The sequence below is a fragment of the Schistocerca cancellata genome, chromosome 1 (assembly GCF_023864275.1).
Source record: "Schistocerca cancellata isolate TAMUIC-IGC-003103 chromosome 1, iqSchCanc2.1, whole genome shotgun sequence".
Lineage (NCBI taxonomy): Eukaryota > Metazoa > Arthropoda > Insecta > Orthoptera > Acrididae > Schistocerca > Schistocerca cancellata.
In genome coordinates this window covers 670,283,454-670,308,127 of record NC_064626.1, presented here as the reverse complement: position 1 = coordinate 670,308,127, position 24,674 = coordinate 670,283,454, and the positions used below count along the sequence as shown (strand labels likewise).

At 39.3% G+C, this 24,674-nt stretch overlaps 1 protein-coding gene across 2 annotated transcripts in view; it reads left to right on the top strand.

Annotated features, from left to right (window-relative positions):
- Positions 1-24,674, top strand: part of LOC126183865 (legumain-like) — a 159,618-nt gene extending 134,944 nt beyond the window's left edge. For both annotated transcript variants that reach the window (XM_049926168.1, XM_049926160.1), the window contains exons 10-12: positions 14,651-14,764; positions 15,364-15,537; positions 24,291-24,674. In XM_049926168.1, the coding sequence (XP_049782125.1) occupies positions 14,651-14,764; positions 15,364-15,537; positions 24,291-24,422 (420 nt within the window). In that variant the 3' untranslated portion in view covers positions 24,423-24,674. The remainder of the gene's footprint in view (positions 1-14,650; positions 14,765-15,363; positions 15,538-24,290) is intronic.

Here is a 24,674-nt window from a genome sequence, read left to right as displayed (position 1 = left end):
ACTTGTATGAGCCACCTTTGGGATTTTTGTCTGTGTAACAGCAAGTGCCAGATAGGTCTGATTCAGAATTCTAGGTTCTAATATTTTACTGTTCATCCTTTTATTAATTATGTCAAGGCCTGTATTTATCATGATGTATTGTGTATTTTTGAGCATTTGCAAATGCTGCACTAAATTTGTACTACACATTTAACTTTAAACTAACTTTGTGAATTTTATAACCTTTTGCTAACAGAAGGCACTGAGGTAAGAAATGAAAAAAGACCTGAAATAATGTAAATGGTCAACATATTACAATCCATATTTTCACTGAGATAATGTATTATAAATTATTTTTAATAAATATATGCAACTGTTGTTCACATGATGCATTCCACATCATAAATGTCTATCATATATTTAATCTATGGAACATATAACTAGGTATGTGAAATGTACCTGGATGCTCTCTTCTCATATGTCTTCAGGACTGAGCCTGAAGCATTTTTCCTATCAACTATCTTTGTAAAATTTATTGATGGAATGTAGATAGGCAGCCACTCAACATTTTGTGATGCAGTGATCAGTTGGTGGGCATATAAACAAATAGAAACTAATCTTACAGGCAATATTGCTTTTCTCTCTCTCTCTCTCTCTCTCTCTCTCTCACACACACACACACACACACACACACACACACACACACACATGCACACACCAGGAAGATGTAGTCATTTACAGATGTGTTTATTTGTGTTGGTAGTTTTCAATTTCATTAGCCCTGAGGAAGGAGATTGTCCAAAAACTTGGTGATTATTTCAGCCTTGTTTATGTATGTGTGATGGCTTGGTGCCTCTCACTGTATGGTGACTGGGTACTTTTACTCCTTTCATTATTAGCTGTTACATCTAGAACTTTCCACTAACATATTGATTTAGTGTTGGCCTGTTTTCTATGTAGCAGTCTGTGCCTATTGATGTGGATTTTCATCATCTGAAGCAACCTTGTTGTGGTCTTCAATCTGAAGACTGGTTTTATGCAACACTCCATGCTGCTCTATTCTGTGCAAGGCTCTTCATCTCTGAGTAATTAGTGCAACCTACATCCATTTGAACCTGCTTGCTACATTCATCACATGGTCTTCCTCTACAATTTTTACCCCCACCCCCTCCCACACACACACACACACACACACACACACACACACACACACACACACACACACATTCCACTTCATTACCAAAATGATGATTCTTTCACAGTTAAGGTGGTGTCCTATCAGTTGAACCTTTCTTTTAGTTAAGTTGTGCCATAAATTTCTTTTCCCCCCAATATGATTCAGTAACTCTTTGTTAGTTACTCAATCTACCCATCTAATGTTCAGCATTTTCTTGTAGCACCACCTTCTATTCTCTTCTTGACTGAACTTCTTATCTTCTATGTTTCACTTCTGTACAAAGCTACATTCCAGACAAATAATTTCAGGAAAGACTTCCTAACACTTAGATTTAAATTAGATGTTAACAAATTCTTCTTTTTCATGAATTGTTTTGTGCTGTAGCTATAGTTCAATTCTTTTATCTTGGCAGTTCACGCATGCCCGCCCAGACGCGGGAGATTGCTGCGTTGCCAGTTGCAAGTGCCAAGAGAAGTAGCACCGTAATATAGTTCGCAAACGTACATTTAGGGGGGAGCGCGCAGTTTATGAAGTAAAGCCACCACCACCGCATTAACTCTTTCACCGCTAGAGGGACATGCTCCCTGCATTCCGCGATGTGCGTGATTTTGTCGTCATTGCACTGCTCGCCTGTGCAGACACATGGTGTTTCGACTGCTTTGACACACTTTATCATTCGATTTCACAAAAACTATTTGGCCCAAAAATTTAATTTTTACATATCTTCTTGACTGATACCTTCCCCCCATAAATGACTTAATTTTGTTTTGATGTTCAACGCAGTTATTGTGCAGCATTAGATGTAGTAAACCATTGCACGAAATTTTGGAGAGTTTGCAGAGGTAAAAGTCCATAGCGTATACTTTCTGTATGGTCGATTTTAGTTACCACTAGAAATTTCAAAAAATTACATTCAAACGAATAAAATTAATGAAGTAAGACACTTCGATATAGTTTTTAAATAAAGAAAATATTAGGCACCGATCAAGGTTTGAACTCGGAACCTTTTGCTTAGCAGCTATACAGTTTAACCATTACGCTAACGCAGCTCGTCGTTTAATATATTACCCGGAGGACTTTAAAATATCACACAATATACCAACAAACAGTGTTGGTATGATTATGAATTACTCACATTTCGTCGAAGTACAATAGGAAATAAACAATTACCGCTGTTCTTTATTGCGAAAAAGTGGTTAGTGAGAATGATACAAACACCTTTCCTTGCTATCGCCTGAATTAGGAGGTTTATTGCTTGTTTGGTTTAATTAATTAATAGAATATGAAGCAATTGGTATAAAAATGCTTTTTCCAAACTTTCTATAAAAGAAAGTCTGTCATCAAGACATTGCTTTTGTTTAATTACTTTATTTATGACTGAATGTTTCTTAAACTGAAGACACTCGTCTGTGCTCTGCACTGCAGTCGAGCTCTGGCAATGTTGTTCTCTGTTCATTGGCTGACTGTGTTTTGTGACGTCAGATGCGCAGAACGAGCCTAAACTCAGCCGCCGTCATAAATGATGCGCACTTTAGTCTGCATTTTATATGCTCTCTGCTTTGGCCATCACCAGTTATTCTACTGCTCAGATAGTAAAACTCATCTACTACTTATAGTGTCTCATTTCCTAATCTAACTCCTTCAGATTGCCTATATAATTTTACTAAATCCCATTGCCCTTGTGTCCGTTTGTTTATGTTCATCTCATATCTTCCTTTCAAGACACTATCCATTCCATTCAACTGGTCTTCTAAGCCCTTTGCTGTCTCGGGCGGAATTTTAATGTTAGCGAGCCTCAAAAATTGTATTTTATTCCAGTGAACTTTAATTCCCTTTCCAAATTACTTTTGGATTTCTGCTTGCTCACTGCATGGATTGAACAACATACGACATAGGCTATACCCTTGTCTCACTCCCTTCTCGTCTACTGCTTCCCTTTCATGTCCTTTTACCCCTATAATAGCAGTCCAGTATCTGTACAGATTGTTAATAACCTCTCACTCCATGCATTTTATCCTTACCGCCCTCATAATTTCGAAGAGTGCATTCCATTCAGCATTGTCAAAAGCTTTCTGTAAATCTACAAATGTAGTTTTGCTTTCTTGTACTCATTTTCTAAGGTAAGTTGCCAGTTCAATAATGCCTTGTGAATCCCTACAGTTCTCTGGAGCTCATTCTAATATTGCTGAGGTCAGCTTCTGCCAGCTTTTTTTATTCTTCTGTAAACTGATAGTTCTAATAATGTTCACACTTGACAGCATGTGCCATTTTAGGAATTTGAATTATTTCATTCGTCTTGATGTCCATGGGTATTTCACAGGTGTCAAATATCTCGTGCACCAAGTGGAATAGTTTTTCATGGCCGGCTATCTCAAGGGTCTCAGTAATTCTGAGGAAATGTCATTTACCCCAGAGGCCTTGTTTTGATGCAGGTTGTTTGGTGCTCTGTTAGATTAATATTGCCTTCAAGTTTGTTTTCTCTTGCATAGCCCTCTACACCGGATGATTCAAAAAGAAAGTACAGGTTTCAGTTGTTTACATAAACTATGAAAGGTAGAAACACATTGTGCGTGTCACAGGATAGAGGAAGAGTTGAGATTTTGTCCCAGCTGCACTGTTGTTTGTACGTAGTAACATTGAAGTCACTCCGTTGTTAACTGCTTTTGGCCTCCCAGGTCACCAGACCTCACACCTCGTGATTTTTTTCTGTGGGGATGTCCCACCAATGGCAACTACTTGTCAATAGCTCAGGAATTGAACCACTGAAGCTGCCATTTTGATAAACGAAGACCTGTTGATTCACGTGTGGAATGAAATGTGCTACTGTTACGATGTTTCTTGAGCAACGCATGGTGCTCATGTTGAGTATGGTATAGTGTCTGTGCAAACATAAAACTTCGAACCTTCCTCTACCCAGTGACATGCACAATGTGTGACTAGTTTTCATGGTTTATAATGAAAAATAGAAATCTGTTGTTCTTTTTGAATAAATCTGTTATGTTCCTCCCATCTTCCCGATTTCCCTGTTTTGCCTAGTAATGGCTTGCCGTGTGAGCTCTTGGTACTCGTACAGCTGCTTCATTTTTCTCTGAAAGTCTCTTTGATTTTCATATACATGGCATCTATCTTTTCGCCAGTTATGCATGCATCTACATCCTTGTATTTCTCCTCTAGCCATTCATGCTGTGTTTGTTGTTTCGCACTTCCTGTCAGCATCATTTTTAGTCATCTGTATTACCTTTTGCAGTATTTATTAGAGGCATTTTTATATTTTTTCCTTTAATCAGTTAGGTTCAGTATCTCGTGTATTATCCATGGAGTTCAACTGGGCTTTTTATTTTTGCCTATTTGACTCTTTCCTGCCTTCAGTGTTTCATTTCACAAGGTTGCCCATTTATCTTCTATTTCGTTCATTACCCCTATTTTAGTCAATCATTGCATAATTCTCTCCTTAAAATTCTGAACGACGTGTTGTTCTTTCAACTTACCCAGATCTCATGTCCATAATTTCCTACTTTTCTGCAAGTTTTTCAGCTTTAATATTCTGTTCACAACCAATAAATTATGGTCAAATTCCACATCTGCTCCTGGAAATGTCTTCATTTTAAAATCTAGTTTCAAAATCTCTGTTTTTGCACTATGTAATGTATTTGAAATGTACATCTACATACATTCTCCACAAGCCACTGTACAGTGCGTGGTGGAGGGTAGCGTGCAGCAGTACTAGTCATGTTCTTTCCTGTTCCACTCACAAATACAGCAAGGAAACAACAACAGTCTATACGTATCTGTATGCGCCCTAATTTCTCGTATCTTATTTTGGTCCTTATGCAGAATGCATTTTGGCTGTGGCAGAATTGTTCTGCAGGCACTTCAAATGCCGTTTCTCTAAATTTTCTCAATATTGGTCCTTGAAAAGAATGTAGCCTTTCTTCCAGGGATTCCAATATGTATTCCTGAAGAATCTTAGTAATACTTGCAAGCTGATCGAACCTAATGGTAACAAATCTAAGAGCCCGCCTCTGAACTGCTGTGATGTGTTCCTTTAATCTGACAAGGTGCGGATTCCAAACATTTGAACAGTACTCAACAGCAGTATCTTTTACAGATGATCCACACTTTTCTAAAATTCCCCCTATAAATCAAAGTTGACCATTTGCCTTTCCTACCACAATTCTCTTAAGTTCATTCCCCATTTCATATCGCTTTGAAACGTTACGCCCAAATATTTAAACAATGTGACTTTGTTGAGCAGCATACTATTAATGCTATATCTCAACATTACAGCTTTGTTTTTCCTAATCAACTCCATTAACTTACATTTTTATACATTTAGAGCTAGCTGCCATTCATCACACCAACTAAAAATTTTGTCCAATTCATCTTGTGTCCTCCTTCAGTCATTCATCTTCGACACCTTACCATACACCACAGCATAATCAGCAGACATTCGCAGATTACAGCCCACCCTGTCTGCCAGATCATTTATGTATATAGAAAATAATAGTGGTTCTATCACACTTCCCTGGGGAACTCCTGATTATACCCTTGTCTCTGATGAAAACCACCGCCGAGAACAACATACTTAGTTCTATAACTCAAGAACTCTTAGAGCCATATCTGGGAAACTATTTCATCTGTTCATATCTTTGTTAATAGTCTGCAGTGGGGCAGCATGTCAAATTGTTTTCAGAAATCTAGAAATATGGAATCTGCCTGTTGACCCTCATTTATAGTTTGCAGTATATTGTGAGAAAAGGGCAAGGTGAGTTTTGCGTGAGCGATGCTTTCAAAAACCATGCTGGTTCATGGACAGAAGCTTTTTGATCTTTTAGAAAATTTATTATATTCAGACCCTGATTATGTTCTGGAATTCTGCAGCAAATTGATCTTGCAGATAACGGTCTATAGTTTTGCAAGTCCATTCTTTTACCCCGATGTTATTCAATATCTATATTGAGCAAGCAGTGAAGGAAACAAAAGAAAAATTCGGAGTAGGTATTAAAATCCATGGAGAAGAAATAAAAATTTTGAGGTTCGCCGATGACATTGTAATTCTTTCAGAGACAGCAAAGGACTTGGAAGAGCAGTAGAAAGGAATGGATAGTGTCTTGAAAGGAGGATATAAGATGAACATCAACAAAAGCAGAATGAGGATAATGGAATGTAGTCGAATTAAGTCGGGTGATGGTGAGGGAATTAAATTAGGAAATGAGACACTTAAAGTAGTAAAGGAGTTTTGCTATTTGAGGAGCAAAATAACTGATGATGGTCGAAGTAGAGAGGATATAAAATGTAGACTGGCAATGGCAAGGAAAGCATTTCTGAAGAAGAGAAATCTGTTAACATCGAGTACAGATTTAAGTGTCAGGAAGTTGTTTCTGAAAGTATTTGTGTGGAGTGTAGCCATGTATGGAAGTGAAACATGGACGATAAATAGTTTGGACAAGAAGACAATAGAAGATTTCGAAATGTGGTGCTACAGAAGAATGCTGAAGATTAGATGGGTAGATCACATAACTAAGGGGAAGTATTGAATAGGATTGGGGAGAAGAGATGTTTGTAGCACAACTAGACTAGAAGAAGGGATCGGTTGGTAGGACATGTTCTTAGGCATCAAGGGATCACCAATTCAGTATTGGAGGGCAGTGTGGAGGGAGAGCAAGAGATGAATACACTAAGCAGATTCAGAAGGATGTAGGTTGCAATAGGTACTGGGAGATGAAGCTTGCACAGGATAGAGTAGCATGGAGAGCTGCATCAAACCAGTCTCAGGACTGAAGACCACAACAACATACACAGGAGTCACATGCACTTTTTTCCAGTCACTTGGGACTTTGGGCTGGGAGAGATTCATAATAAATGCAAGCTAAATAAGGGCCTATGGAGTAGAGTAATCTAAAACTGAATAGGGATTCCATCTGGGCCTGGCGCATTATTTGTTTTCATCTCTCTCTGTGCTTAGAATCTTTGAAAAATGAAGCAAAAGCAAAGGAGGAGGAGGATAGGAATCCTACAAGAGAGGTTAGGAACATCCAACAAGAGGAGACGAGCGAGGAAGAAGACAGTTGCACTGCTGGACAACTAGCGACATCTATTGGAGAAATGCAGGAAACAGCACATAGCGGACAGAGGCAGATGGAAGACACACCTACAGGATCTGAGAAGAACTTCAGTGGAGACATTGGATTGGGTAGCTCTCTAGAAAAAGACGAAAATAACACGTAAATAGGGGAACTGAGGCATAAAGTGGAGGAGATAAATGATTTTCTAAAAAACCAATTAGAGATATCAATACAGGAGCAAACCTACATCTACATTTATACTCCACAAGCCACCCAATGGTGTGTGGTGGAGGGCACTTTACGTGCCACTGTCATTACCTCCCTTTCCTGTTCCAGTCGCGTATGGTTCGCAGGAAGAACGACTGCCGGAAAGCCTCCGTGAGCGCTTGGATCTCTCTAATTTTACATTTGTGATCTCCTCAGGAGGTGTAAGTAGGGGGAAGCAATATATTCGATACCTCATCCAGAAACGCACCCTCTCAAAACCTGGACAGTAAGCTACACCGCGATGCAGAGCGCCTGTCTTGCAGAGTCTGCCACTTGAGTTTGCTAAACATCTCCGTAATGCTATTACACTTACCAAATAACCCTGTGATGAAACACGCCACTCTTCTTTGGATCTTCTCTATCTCCTCTGTCAACCCGACCTGGTACGGATCCCACACTGATGAGAAATACTCAAGTATAGGTCAAACAAGTGTTTTGTAAGCCACCTCCTTTGTTGATGGACTACATTTTCTAAGGACTCTCCCAATGATTCTCAACCTGGCACCCGCCTTACCAACAATTAATTTTATATGATCATTCCTTTTCAAATCGTTCCACACGCATACTCCCAGATATTTTACAGAAGTAACTGCTACCAGTGTTTGTTCCGCTATCATATAATCATACGATAAAGGATTCTTCTTTATATATGTGTTCACAATACATTACATTTGCCTATGTTAAGGGCCAGTTGCCACTCCCTGCAGCAAGTGCCTATCCGCTGCAGATCTTCCTGCATTTCGCTGCAATTTTCTAATGCTGCTACTTCTCTGTATACTACAGCATCATCCGCGAAAAGCCGCATGGAACTTCCGACACTATCTATTAGGTCATTTATATATATTGTGAAAAGCAATAGTCCCATAACACTCCCCTGTGGAATGCCAGAGGTTACTTTAACGTCTGTAGACGTATCTCCATTGAGAACAACCTGCTGTGTTCTGTTTGCTAAAAACTCTTCAATCTATCCACACAGCTGGTCTGATATTCCGTAGGCTCTTACTTGGTATATAAAGAAAACTCTAGAAAAGGAAAGTCACCTAGAACCAGAGAAACCCAAAACTGATGGAAACAACATACAAACTAAGTACAACAACAAAGTTAAACAAGGGGGGACCGAAAATATACAGAAATCCTCTGCTCCAGCAACAAAATCAGCGACAAGTCCAAATCAATGAACATGAGCAACATAATAAAATCCGAAATCAGCTTAATGAACTTGAGGAACCAACTTGGAGTACTGTGGTAGGGGGGAGCTGGTATAGAAGAAACCAGAGTAAAAATAAGACCATAATGGGTACAAAAAAAGATGAAGAAATGCAAGCAGCAGAAACATCAGCATGGCTATATATTGGTAACTTGAAGAGAACCATCATAACTGGTACAGTAGTGAAATATCTCAACAAGAATGGAATACTGGGACAACTAGTATGTGAAGAACTGTGCACACTGGGCGACAAGTAGGCGTTCCATTTGAAGATCTACAAATCACACAAGAACCAGAATTCTGGCCTGAAAACATAAAAGTATTGATTTCGTTTCTCAAGACGATCAATGGAAGAGGGAGCAGAGCTCAGCTAAACTAAGAAGAAAACCAGAAGAACAAGAAATAAAAGCAGTCTTTTGGAATACAGAGGGAATAAAAAGTGCTCTTAACCTAACACCATCAGACATTCTGCAAAACTCGGATCTTGCAATTCTAACAGAATAGACAGATAGACAACTGGCAACACAAACATTTCTACAATTTTCACCTAATGGCAAAGAAAGGAGAAAGAGGATGACCCATGGGAGGAATCTCTGTATCCTAATGAAATCCTGGATGACCCCCAGCAAAAAAATCATAAAAGAAGACAACAAAATTGCAGCCTATTTTAAACCACACACAAATGCTGTAGAAATAATCTCAATTGCAGAATAGACACGGAGAACTATAAAACAAGACTAGTCTTTGACACCCTAGAAGAGGTGGTTTCACCTACTGAACGATAGACAGATACCTACATATATATGCCACAGTGGGAAAAGCACCATTGATATCGCATTAACGGGAGGAGAAATAAAACAAAGTATTCAACCAATATGGCATTACTCCATCACTCCTATACGAAAGCACACTCCAGTGAACATAAAAATAAATGTCACATCACCACCAGCAAGAAAGACCCACCAAATCACACAAAGAAAAATAGATAGAGAAAAATTAACAACCCAGCAAGAACAAATAACACAAATAGAAACTTTAATAGATGAAGAAGACCTTTAAAAAGCAACAGACAAAATAGAAGTCGTCCTAAGAAATAAGAACAAATAACACAAATAGAAACTTTAATAGATGAAGAAGACCTTTAAAAAGCAACAGACAAAATAGAAGTCGTCCTAAGAAATTCGGTGATACAAACAGGCCCAAAAACAAGGATGGCAAAAAGATGGTTCTGTGCTGAATGCTACAGCAAAAGGAACACTGTTCTAATAACACCCCACAGGTTCAGAAACCAGCACAATGAGGAAATATGCAAACTATATGCAGAAGAGAGGAGAATCTACAAAAAAACTAATAGAAGAGAAGAAAACAGAATACATAGAAAGAGAGGCAAAAAGAGAAGCGAATGAAGCAGAGAAAGATCCATACATAGCAGCAAGACCAAGAAGACTGGCTCATACACCAAATATAAACATGAAGGAATGGGAGGACCACTTCAGTAAGATACTGAACAAACGAGGAATCAAAACAGCCCCAAAGAAAGAGAGACAACATCAAACAAAGGAAAAAGACAATGCATGGGAACCTCTAAATGAAGATGATGTAAAAGAAGTATTAAAAACACTGAAGTACAAGAAAGTAGCAGGATTCGACAATATATATAATGAACTTATAAAAGATGTAAAAGAGGCTCTCCAACACATATGGATCGAACTATTCAACAAATGCCTGGAACTTGGAAGAATTCTGACCCAATGGAGACACTCGATAATAAAAGTTCTCTACAAAGGTAGAGGAGACCCAAAGGACACAAACAAGTAAAGAGGCAAAGCCCTGGAAAATACTCAGTTCAAGATGTTTTCAAAGATAATTACACAAAAAATCTAAGCTTGTGTGGACAGTCACCTCCCAGAACGACAAATGGGCTTCAGATCTGGAAGATCAACACTTACAGTAGTCAGGCTTCTTCTAAACAACATCGACAAAGCGCTACAAAAGAAACAAATGTTCTACACAGTGTTCATAGATTTTACCAAAGCCTTTGACCTACTGGAAAGAGATCTCATAGCCCGATAACTGGAAAACGCAGAAAATAGTGTATGGGCAAGAATAATCAAGTTAATCCTCGAATACAATTTAATCACAATATCAGACAACTGCTCGAACCTATTTCTGCAATCGAACTGAGTCTTACAGGGTGACCCAATGAGCCCTTTGCTGTACATTCCTGCCACTGAAGAAGTACTGTGAATTGGAGAAAATAAAGAAGAGCGTACGCTGATGACGTAGCCATAGGATCAACAGATATACAGAAGCTGCAAAAAATCATTGAGAAAATAGATAAATGGTGCAATGAACACAAACTACACATAAACATGACAAAAACAGAAATGGTGATTTTCAGAAAAGGAGGCAAAACCCCAAGAGATGGAAATCAACATCAGAGGACAAAAAATAAAAATCTCGTCAGACTTTTTTTTTTTAAATACTTACAGGTGACAATGCAACCAACAGCCAAACACTTCACAAAACATACAACAGAATGTGCAGCCCAAGTAATAATAGCAATACAGAACATTAAAAACATCCACCTACTTAGTCTAGAAACGGCCATGAAATTATTCAACGCAAAAATCTTGCCAATCCTGGCCTATGGGTTGGAGGTTATATGGGACCACCTGACAGGAAAAAATCTAGAAATACTAGAAAAGGTAAAATCGACTTACCTAAAAAGAGCACTAGGTCTCTCAAAGACAACAAGATCTAGACTAGTGTACCTGCTAGCGAGACACACATTCCTAATTGGAGACATTAAACTTCGATATATGATGCCACACACCAGGGCTTCCAGAAATCAACTGAAGATCATGGAGAACAAACAAGAAAAAGTATGGCCGGAGTTCTATGGCACAGAGGCAATGACGAACTGCTCGTGGACAGCACCAAACTTTGAACTGCAACATGTCTTAACTAGATTATCTATTCATGGCTTTCATCATCTAAATTGCAAAAACAAAACTTATCACGACCCAACCACAACATGTGTGTGTGAACTGTCTAACGAAGCCTGTGAACAATGTCACATAAAACTGTGCAGTAAAAGAGTGAAATATGTAAAAATGTAAAATGTTAAGCAAAGTAACTGTATATGGCTATTTGGCTGCAATTTTATTAAATATATTAAAAAAAAAAATCTCTCTCGATGCCAGGGACTCTGTGCCATACTAGGTTTGTTTAGTTCTCCTGGGTGAATGATTTCGTAAATACGAAATGGAAAACTTTGTCTTTCATTTTTCTATCTTCTGTTCCCACACCAGATGGTGAGTGAGTGAGTGAGTGGATGGAAGACTTACACTTGCTTAGCGAATTTACATAGAATAAGAATTTTCTCAGTTTCTCACCCAGATATTTTGCTAAGGTATGATGGAGGCAGTTGTTATATGCTTCACACACAAATCTTTTCACAGACACATTAATGTCTACTAACCTTTGCCTGTCATCATTTGTGAATTCTCTTTTGAACCAAGAGTGCAACACCCTTTGCTCTCTCAGTATTTTCTGAATTTTGTTGTTAAACCACATGTGTCTTTTTCACCCTTAATCCACTTACTGGGCACATACTTGACCAGAGCACAATTTAGATCTGTTTAAACTTTGCCCATCGTATTGCCATCATACTGGAACTAAATGATGTAAATTCATTGTTTAAGTGAGATGCCAACGGCTGCTGATCAGCTCTTTCTAGCAGAAGCACTCTCCTTGCCTTCTTGACTGATTTATTAACTTTTGCAACTGCAGTTGCTATGATATCATGATAACTAATTCCTCTCTATAATGATGCCATCAATAAGGTCCAGCCTGTTTGAGCTACAGGGTCTAAGACATTTCCATTGTGTGTGGGGTGCCAAACTAAATGCTCAAGATACATTTTCAGGAAACACGTTCAAAAGTGCTTTGCAATACTGTCTGTAACCCCCTGCAATTAATCCATAGATGCCCCAGTCTATACTCAGTAAGTTGAAGTCCCCTCCAACTAGTATTGCACGATCTAGGTATTTACGTGCTATCGACTATACACTTTCTTTCAGTGACTCTAAAACTGGCACAGGGGAATCGGGTGGCTGGTAAAAACATTCAACAATTAACATGGTTCCACCTAGACCTGGTATACACAACCAGATAAACGCTGTCACAATCAATTTAGACCCTCTGGTGAGTTTTCATGAGAGAACCTGTTATTACGGCCTAAAAAACTCCCCATGTGCACTCCACAAGTACGCTGCTACCAAAGTAGCTACTTCCTTTGTGTAGTGCTCGTATGACCTATCAGTAGGAGTCTTACAATTCCCCACTGGATAACACAGGTCTACAAATCTGCAACCAAGACCATCGCCGAGTCAATAAAACCTTTGGTTGAGCCCCTCCACTCATCTCCAAATCAAAGGACTCTGATCAGTTGTGGGGATAATGCTGCAGACTGCGAGCTCTGCTTGCCCCTTGTGCCCGAGGCCAGCAGTCTTCACCACCTCCACCAGCTACCAGTATGAACTGAGGATGGCATCAGAACCCATGTAACAGGTGTCGTTGGTGCCGACGACTGCACCCTGCACGGTCATCAGCCACAGGCAATACCTCTTCCACAACTCTGATGAGGTCCTCTGGCGGACATACCTAGTGCACAGTGGCTTTCTTTCTAGCTCTGGACACTATCTTTCTAAGGGACTGCACAATGCACCTAATGTTGGAGCTCCCAGTAACTAGGAAACCTCTGCCCACTTATACCTGCTCTGACTTTGCTGAAGGAACTGCCATCTTTTTACTCACATGGCAAATAGGTGAGGCCAGCCTCCACACTGGCTCTTTGTCTTGCGTGACAAGAACTCGTTATCACATGCCACTCACCTGCTGTGAGGTTGGATTCACTGAACTGGTTACAGTAGGAAGTACTCCAGCAGCAGAGCCTGTGTGCAAAGCAAGTGATACCCTAGGTGTCCCATGCGATGTGCCAGATTCACCGCCACCGCTACACCCTAAGGCAGCACGCTGTAGGTGGCTGACCATAGCTGTTCAACTGTTCGCGAACTGCAGGAGCTCCTCCTGCTTCTGCACATAGCATGCACACATTACTTATTGTAGCAGGACTAACTGAAGAAGTACACTCCAAAAGCAGACATGTCACCAACGGATGCTAATGCCCTAATGGGCTGTGTAGCTGGCTGTTCAGAAGAAATGAAAACTATGCTACAGACTGCCTGAATTTAAACTTACAGTTAAAAACATGAGATGAAAATCTTTTAAATAGAAAAACATGCACTAAATCTTCCAGTCTCCCCAAATGTTTTCCACATCACGGTTTTCTCTCTTGATCTTTAAACTAAGTATTAGCAATGATTAAATTGTACTCAGTGCAGAATTCTACCAGGCAGTTTCCCTGTTATTCCTTCTTCTGTTTTTCCTTCTCTTCTTTTTCCTACTACTGAATTTAAGTTTCCTATCACAATTACAATTTTTTCTCTCTTAACAATCTGAAGAATTTATTTTATCTCACCATAAAATTATTTCAGTCACTTCTTCAGCTGAACTAGTTGGCATAAAAACTTTTACTTCTGTTGTGAGTGTTGGCTTTGTTGTTATTTTGGCTACAATAATGCATTCATGATGCTGTTCTTAGTATCTTACTCTCAATCCCATTTTCTTATTCATTATTAAGTCTACTCTTGCATTACCCCTACTTGACTAGAAGTCCTGTTCTTCCTGCAACCGTGCTTCACCATTTTCCACTATATCTAACTTCAGTCTATTTGTTTCTGTTGTTAAATTCTCTAAACTACCTACCTGATTAAGGGATCTAACATTTCACACTCCAACCCCTAGAATGCCAGTGTTTTTCTTCCTGAACCAAGCTTGTACTATATGAAATAGTGAAAATAGTGAAGATAGATTTATTTACTCTTTCAGCTTAGGGTTCCAAGTCGCCACGTGCCATTAGCAATCCTTCAAAGCAAGCTGGAGCGTGCACAAAATCGGGAAGAAAGAAATAATATTAAGTTTCACATTCATCGCGTCGTAAAGGTAAGGTAGAAATGATATAAATGTGAATTATAAAATTGCATATGCCTGATGCGTGTTTTAGTTATTCTCTTGTGTTTCAAGATTTTTTTAATTAAAAATTGCTGAAAATATTCAGAACTGAAGAGGTACTGAGTTACAGACAGATTTTTTTTTTATGAGACTTGGCATGCTCAACCATTTTAGTTTTAGATATAGAATTTCTCTTGAATCATAATTTATAAAACGATAGTTGTGAATGCTCAGTCAATCATCTTCATATCTAAAATAGAGAGAAGAAATGTTGTAGAATGTTTCTGTTGTGTGTCTATGTGCCAAACATCAGTCTGTTAAAGGTGAGAGGTTGCCCTTCCTTTATTTTTCGTGATTGAAGAATTATTATTTTATCTTGAATGTAGTGTCTGTAATTTTTATTAGTGCCATCAGTTGCATCCTATGTAGATTCTTGTTTGTAAAAGGAGTAATAACATTTTCAAAATCAGGCATTTTCATTGGCTGAAACACCATTGAAGTCTTTGCTAGTTTGATTAAGAAAACCTTATTTTATGTTAATAGGTGCTTAGGGGGAAAAAACAAAAATTACAATTATATTTGTATTTCAGATGCGCCGTGGCCTAGACGAAACTGTTCGAAAGGTCTTGAAGGTGGCTGCTGAAGGTGATTTAACAAGTGTAGTGAGACTGGAAAGAACAAAGCATTCATTGACTAGAACAAACATGCATTGTTACAAACGTCTAGTTACAAAATTCTCAGACATGTGCTTCAAGCTCTCAGAGGTAAGACTTCAGTTATGTACTATTAGTGTTGGTATTCAGACTTAATCTCAGTGCTTTGTTGTTGTGATCTATCCTGTGCAAACCTCTTCATCATCACACAACCTGCAACCATTTGAGTGAGCTTTAGTCTCCCTCTACAATTTTTACCCTTATCAATCGATCCCTTCTTTCAGTTTAGCTGTACCATAAATTCCTAATTTGTTATTCGAACTACCCATTTAATCTGAAGCATTCTTCTGTAGCACCACATTTCAAAAGCTTCTATTCTCTAGTGCTATTTTGCCTAAAATTGACATGGTGCGACTGTGTACAATTAATGTAGGTTAATTCTTACGAAGAAGAAAACAGCAACCAGCCACTATTAATACTGCTATTTATTTAGGTAAATAGTGCCGTTACCGGATTTGAACTGGCAAGTTCATCATCAGACGGCTGTTGCCCTTGATTTTCAAGATACACTTTACATTATCATCCGTTTTCAATTTTTGTTATTCCACTGTGGCGAAGTATTTTTGGTGTGTTGTTGCCGTCGAAAATTCCACGCGATTTTGTTGCGAAGTTGCATTGTATTTTCCGAATATTCCTAAATATATCCAGCACTTATATAATTTGTACATCACCATATTCTGCAAAGCACCAACACACACAAAAAGAATTTGCCACATGTTAAGTTATCACAAAGATTGCAGATTTGTGTTTGTAAATCTGCAATCTTTGTGATAACTTCACATGTGGCAAATTCTTTTTGGTGTGTGGCCTTGCATGTTCCTCGAATCTAAATTGATCTTCCCCTAGGTTGGCTTCTACAGTTTTTATCACACTTCTATAAATATTTAATGTCAATTGTTGCCCAAGGTGTAATTCAAGTGACCAAGTACCACATTGGCAAGGTGTGCTTGGAGCATCATCTTGCTGGAATGACATGGAATGGCAAATTGCCAAAAGCACCTCATCCAACAATCCAGGTAAGACCTCTTGCAGAAATACCAGGCAATTGGGATGTATGACATGATATGGTCATCAATGAGACCTGCACGCACATTGATAACAGAGTGACATTGGTTACCTCGAATATGCAGCTTGTGAGGATTTTCTTCCATCCAAATATGGCCATTTCCAGTGTTGAACATGCTGTCCATGATACAGGTGCAGTCATCAGAAAACAGGATACATCGGTAAAAGTGTGGATCCTGCCTACTTTAATCAAACAGCCATTGGCAAAAATTGACACAATGAGGAAAGTCATTATGAGCCTGGAGTTTGTTGGTACGAAGGTGCTCATTGCGCAGAACGTGCCACCCTGTCATAGTTTACACCCATGGTGTGCACTACAGCTTGAGTGCTTGTAGAAGGCTACTCTGCAAAACGCTGACATACAGCTTCTTCAGACTCTGGTGTTTGGCAGGTCTGCAAGCATCCAGTGTGGTGACTGTTATGACAGGAGCTGCCCATTTTACATAAATGCCTCCCCAGTCCTGCAAACATGGTGTGAGGTGGGTGATGCCTGTTGGGGTAATGTTCTTAATGGAGTTGGCAAGCCTGTCTTGTATTCCTTTGGGCTACCCTGTTAACAAGAAGCATGTTCATGTACTCTACAGTTATGCACATGACTGTCATTATTAATTCCTGTTTATGATAGCCCCACAAGTGACTGAAATTTACACACAGTATGAAAAAAAATGGCTCTGAGCACTATGGGACTTAACTACTTTGGTCATCAATCACTTAGAACTACTTAAACCTAACTAACCTAAGGACATCACACACATCCATGCCCAAGGCAGGATTCGAACCTGCGACCGTAGCGATCACGCGGTTGCAGACTGTAGCGCCTAGAACCGCTCGGCCACTCTGGCCGGCACACAGTATGAAATTGTGTGTGTGTGTAAAATGTAACAAATTAGCAGTGCCACTGGTAAATACACAAACTTCACAGTATACACACAATGCCTTCTGTTGCTTGCTTTACCTACAGTTCCTTTTCAGAGACCATAGTGCATCAACAATGTCAGAGCAATTGCAACTTGCATTGTCTTCTTTACTTCTTGCCTAGCTTGTGTGGACCAAACTCTGACGTCCTCCTCCACATTCCAGAGACACTAGCACACAAACAATAGAAGTGTATTAGCACAATATGCTCATGTGGTACTTGTCTACCAACCACCACACCTTGTAACATACCTTTTGATACATCTGTATATTCCTTCCACTCTATGCTTAGTACTGGCTTGCCATCTAAGCTCTTGATATTCATACAGGTGCTTTTCTTTTTTGCAAAAATCTCTCTAATTTTCGTATAAAAGCATTTACCTTTCCCGTAGTTATGTATGCTTCTACAGCCTTGATTTTGTCCATTAGCCTTTTTTTTAGACGTCTGTATTCCCTTCATTTATTGCATTCTTATATTTTCTCCTTTTGTCATTTGAATTCAATACATCTTGAGTTACTCAGTGACTCCTACTAGGCCTCCTCTTTTTACCTATTTGATCATCTGCTGCCTTAACTATATCCTCTCTCAAAGCTATCCATTTGTCTTCTATTGCATTCTTTCCCCTGCTTCAGTCCTGTGTTCCTTCTGAAACTCTGAATAACCTCTGGTTCCTTCAGTTCATTGAGGTTTTACCTCCTTCATCTACTACCTTTTTTTGCAATTTCTTTATTTTTAATCTGCTGTTCCTAACCAACAAATTGTGGTCAGAGCCCACATCTATTTTCAAAAGACTGAATACGTATGCATTGTAGAAAATATAAGAAACAACAGTAGGTGGCCAGCACACTGAGGCATGTAAAAAATTTAAATATTTGGGTTGCATAATATCAATAGACAGAAAAGTAATTGGGAAATATAGCAATGAGTAGCCCATGGAAAAACAGCAATCATGAAGCTAAACCCTCTGTTATTGTCTTATAAGATAAGTTGTTAAGTGAAGAAGATGCTCTATGAAAGTGTTGTAGAGCCTGTAATAACTTACATATGAGAATGCTAGGAGCTTACTGGGAAAACTAAAACAGGGTGTCTACGACCCGGGAAAAACCCGGGATTTTTTTCATCCGGGAGAAAACCGGGATATTTTTAGAATTCCGGGAATTTTTCATTGTTTTAGTCTTCAGTTAAATTTTTGTAATTTTGACTAGTAAGAACCGACACACTAACAAAGGATATTACTGTGTCCCGCTACTGCAGAATAATACTTCAACAATAAAACATAAAAGAGGAAAAAACGAAAACAACTGAAATCGCAAAGGAAATGCGCCATATACAACGACGACACAAGTGCTCATGCAAGCGTCTGCCGATTGAAAATGTGTCAAAGGCTTTAGGAAGACTATGCAGTACTTCATAACAACAAATTGCCTCCAATGAGCGTGTAGTCGCAACTGTTTAAATTCGATTTGTTTTAGCAGTTAACGCGCGGGCTCATGCGCATGCGCAGTAGTCACGTTTGAGTAGTAGATTTTCCCACTTCTGTCAACAGCAATGAGGCTGTTTGCTGTGCAAGCAGTCGCAGCAAGCAGCTAGATACTTCCGGGGAAAAGGGGGCGCCTAATTCATATTCTTGAGGGAAAAAAAAACTTGTTTCACAAAGCACCTAGCATCCAGCGGACGTTTGCCTATCAATTAGTCATATGATTTTGAAACGCTTCTCTGTTGGTTTTTGAACACATTTTAAGTTGATTTCTGAATGAATCATAAGCTGACTTTTGAATGCATGCATAGTGTACGTGATGTCGCTGTCACGAGAATCCTCGTCGCATCTAGAAATAAACTTTCCACAGACAAAAGGGGACAGGGCTATACGAGCTGAGTGGAGTAAAGCCGAATAGATGAATGGCAATCGCTGTCTGATTATGTGGCTGATCGGGTGTGTGAATGATCAGCGTTGGTATAATTACTAGCGAAATCCATAGATTCATACTATCAGAATGGAAATAAACGCCTGACAGAAATAACAGGTGAGAAAGATTATGTATTATCTTCTCGGTGTGTCCAAGAAAATGAAGTTTTGACAGAAAATGTTTGGCCAGCTCGCTACACTAGTAAGGACCAGTAGTACAGTCCCCGGCTACTAGCCGCTCAAGTTCTATTATGGAAGTAACGCGGAAAACGTGTTGTACGAACACGTAACAATGCCTAACCGGAGAATAATTGCGGGAGAACTAAACCAGCGATTCTGGCAGGGTTAGTGAAGTTAATCAGCGAACAAATTTTGACAGTGGCAGCAATAGCTACAGAATTGGTGATGACAGGATTGTTTGTTAGAACAAGGACGGAGAAGAAACGAGGACATCACACAAATTATGGAAGAATAAGACGATTCCAAATTTATATAAAAATTTCGTAATACTATTTTTCGATCGAATGCTAGAGAAGCTGGTGCATATGAATGAAACGTGAAACTATTTCCTAACAAAGCTTTTTGCTTGTAGTAGGCCTAATAGGCATTTGATATTGATACTTATTGGATTATATTCTGTCGTGTTATAAAAATGACCATTTGTGTCAAAACAGTCTCGTTTATTTGGCGTGTTATAAAATTGCTGCCGTATTAGAAAGGCCTATTTTGTTTTATCTAGCAGACAGTGACAAAATAGACGTAATCAGATCGAGAAACCACACCAGTCTTGGGTATTATTTGTATTAACAGCTTTTTCAGTATTAGATAATTACATTTCGATTTTCCATGTAGCAAAACGTTTGACAAACTCCGATGAGGTAAAAGATTCTTTCACAGAAAGGAAACACGCCATGTAAAGCTGTAGCAAGATTAGAGAGAAAAAAATGCTAGGAGCTAAGGTTTGAAGAAATGTGTAATTTCTTGCTTATCTCTTGTCAGTACTGGTTTTATATATCCTATATTTAATTTTAAGTCACACAAAACAGCAAGTTATTAACTAATGGGCAATGAAGAGTTCAGATTTTCCGAAGAGTTCTTGTTCTCTCGATTACAAATAATCCCATCCGCTATTAATTGCGAGATTTTTTTTGAGAGGCAGGCTGCCAAACCAGCCGACTGGGAGCAGGAGAGGCACCACAGGACATTTCAATTTCCAGTCTCCTGAATATAGTTTGGACGTGCAGTAGAAAAATGCTTTATGAAGAGGCATGGAACTGCACTTGGGCATACTTAAGACCAATTAATATGTCTTACATTTACTCGAATACATACGTTTTATGTTTCAGACTTTTCAGAAAGATGTGCGCTACAAGATGAACATATTTTGAAAATTCGATTTTTTTTTTTTTTTTAGTATTGACCTGGTTCGCAAATGTCGTAGATCCGGGGCTGATGTGCAGAGCAATCTGAGCTATAGTGGGTAGTCTCCACGTGAGCCGTGTTTACATTTCGTGATTTTGCTGTTTCCCCTTCGTTTACTCTCACGTCAAATGAAAACAAAACGGATATCCGTGGCCGGGAGCTATCAAGTGAATTAAAACACATTCACATAATTACTAAAGGCTGAAATAGGTCATTAGTTTCAGATTTATTTTATTTCCATCTTTCTGACAGTCAAGCATTAATCGCCTTGCGGAACAATGAAGTTATTTTTGTCTGTTTGCTAAAGAAATTTGACTTTTGCTGATCTTTTCCGCAGAGGCAGTCAATGTATTTGAAACGAAATGTTTAATTCCACAGTACTGGGTAGTTTCAACTGTTCGCTGCATTTCAAGTGCACGTTTTCATTTTCTAGCACGTATGGCATTATGCCATAATAAAGAACCCAACATGATATAATACAGTACTGGTGCTCCAAGAAAATTTACATCCTGAAAATCACACTTAAAAGCTTAATATCAGGTCGGGGTCTACGGTACTTCATTGGGAATCTGGACATACGAGTGTGCCTTTAAATATGCACTTTAAATGTGCACATTTTGATATGGTTCACGAAATTCCGATGCTCTTGCAGTATCATCTTTCATTGATGATCTTTTACACGTACGTACATACGGGCTTCCTACGTCATGATACCTACCCAAGCGCGGTGTCGCCTGTTACCTGAGCTCTCTGGCAACTGCTGAAACGAACCTATTTGTAACAGGTCGCGGGAAAATATTACGATTGGTGGTTTGAAAAGCGTTACTTTCAAAGTAAATATCTTTTTATGTAAGTTGAACTACGTACAAGAATGGACCGTGAATTTATTAAATCACAAAGCGTTTGACTCTCATTTAAAAATCAGGTGTCTGATGACGAGCCATTTAGAAGCATTTCGAACCCTCGAACCCTGAAGATCAGACATTTATGTCATTATTAAAAATTTTACAGGCACATTTGTATGATATCTCTTAAAGTGTAACACGCGCAAAAAAGATGGACAGTATATGCGAAAGCTTAGCTTCTCTTGCAGCTTGAGACCAATATTTTATGTGAAAGCTTTGCTTTTCTTGTAACAGCACTATGCATATTAATTTAAACTATTAACTTTCCCTGTTTGGCGCGCTACTTAACACTGATGTTGCTATTGGCTGACTACATCACGTGTCCTATGCTCTGAATATCCTCTGTCATCGGCTGGCGAGATCACGTGACATGAGTTACGAACGGCTTACAAAAGCGCACCGAAATCTCTGTTTCAATGGTTCGGAAAGTAACATGCGGTGTTTGGTGGATTTCCAATGTATGTTTTCGTAATACGAAAATACGCAGCGTACATGTTGCTGCACATCAAAGATATTTCCAAAACGTGTCTTTTTCTCTGAGTTTCGTTTTCTAAAGTGCCGGGAAATTGTACGCCCGTGTACAAAACCATAACCATTCAAAGGAGTGATAGGGGAAAATACACTGTCATCCGGGAGAAAGTGTGTTTTTAACCGGGAAATCCGGGAAAAATCCGGGAATTTTTTTTCCTTGTCCACGTAGACACCCTGTAAAAACAAACAAAATTGTTGAAATGAACCACCTCAGAAGATCATGTAGAATACCTCAGTGAGACAACATAAGAAATACAGTAATTAGGGAAATGATCCAGACTCAAGAAAGCATAGCCCCCATGGGACCCACAGATCTTTTGTGATGCGCACAAAGTCCGAGTTATTGCAGCCTTTCTTCTCTCCCAAGCTGCATTCTCTTTCCCATACCCACTCCTCCCCATCCGAGCTCCCCCCCCTCCCCCCCTTCCTCCGTTGTTTTCCTTTCCGACAATCCAGCTATTCCTTTAGGTCTTGTGTGGTGTTTTCGTCTCCTTTTTTCTCTGGCTTGTTCTGGTCCCCTTGGGGTTTGATCTCCCTTTCTAAATTGGTTCCATAATGTAATTGATTTTTGGGAAGGACTTCCCTCCTTCCCCCCCCCCTCCCTTCCTGCTTCCTCACCGAAACACCCCCCCACCACCCTGGCTAGATCACCAGCATGGTAGCCAGTCCATGTGGTGAGGCTGTTATGTACCTGTCTGACCGAGCTCCCTGGCAATATCAGGATCACACTTGTGGTACTTGAGCTGTCACTGCCTCATGTATGCCTAGGAGTGGTTGCTCCTCTTCTTGGGGCATGGGAATTCCCGGCAATGATCGCCATGCCAGGCGCCACTGGTACCCAAGGGGTGAGCCCCGGATTGGAGTGGTGGTACCATGGCAGACTTGAAGCATGCTAAGCTCCATACATCTGGCCAATATTCTGTGGCTGTCTCTTCAGACAGGAGTAGTTCTCTCTCTACTCATATTTTTTCTTCCTCAGCCTTCCCCTCCTTGGCCACTCCCTGGGAGAAGGGCTAACCTACTGGTGGAGAACACTTATCGGTTCCCCTTCCGAACAAATGAATGAACTCGACCAGCACATCGGCCACCGTATCCTGTGTGAGCTATCATGACACTGGAGTTTTCACAGATAACATTGGAGGTACACCTTAGTGCTCTCTGAACAGTAGTGTGTGGAATGCTGGTGCAACTTTATGAATGCTGACTTCATCATGCAGAGATGAACCCACAGTAGTCTCCACTTCTTCCTAAACTCTCTGAGCAGCAGTACCACTTGGGTCTGGTTAAACAACCATTGGCTTCAAACTTTGTTTCACTTTCTTCACAGGATTTTACCCATTCAAATACCCCTCTTATGGTGATTAGGATCATAAAGCTGCAAAGCTGATTTTCCATTATGGTAGTAAAGCCTAACAATGATTTTTAAGGTTTTATTGAAACCAAAAATGAGTGCAAAAACTATGTTATTTCAGGAATATGTGTCAATTTTTTACCGCTACCTACATTATTCTTTGAATTCATGCATTTTCAAATGTCAGTGGACTTCTAGTTTCCACAGTTTTTGTGTAAGTAGAATAATGTTGGAATGGTATTAATTATCTGAGCTATAAACCCTACATTATATTACAGATGAGGTCCTTCAGTAGTTTATTAATTTGTGATTTGAATCAGCTTTAATGCCATGCCATTAGTTGTGTAAGGAAAGTTCTTGCAGAAAGTAAATACTTCAGGAGTAAAGATCACTCACTGAATAAGGATTCCCCCCTTCCGGCACCCTGGTGCACCTACAATGTAAGTGCAGGTGTGTGTGTGTGTGTGTGTGTGTGTGTGTGTGTGTGTGTGTGTGTGTGTAGCTCATTAAAGGATCCTTAACAACTCAGTGAGAGATTTCCCCACCCTTCATGTCTAAAGTATTTACATACAGTATACTTCTTTTATAAATGACATGACTTGTATTTGTTTACAATGCCAAAATTTCAGCATTTGCTTTTTATTGACTAATTTTTACTCTAACTATGGAAAGCTATAGTTTTTAATGTTTTTTTTTTTCCCATTCTAGAATCCATACGCACTTCAGCGTGTTCCTGTATTCCTCAATGTTTGTGAAGAACAGCACCCCTCAGAAGAAGCAGTGATAAATGCCATGGAGCATGTATGCACAAGTAAAATCAAGCTGACAGGTGTTGTGTAAGCATAGCACATATGGCCCAGGGCAGCACATAAATAGTAGTATACTAGTGCTGTTAACTAAATTTACTTACAGATATGCATCTAATTTTTCTGATCAGTTTTCTATGTGTGCTTACATCATCCAATGTTTGTATCAGTTTCTTGGATTGAAGTGTGAAACATCTGAAATATATTTGATTAATTTGTTACTAGAAAGGTGTGCTTTTTGTATGAAGTAATAAAAATTTGTACTGTTGTTGGATCAGTTACTCAA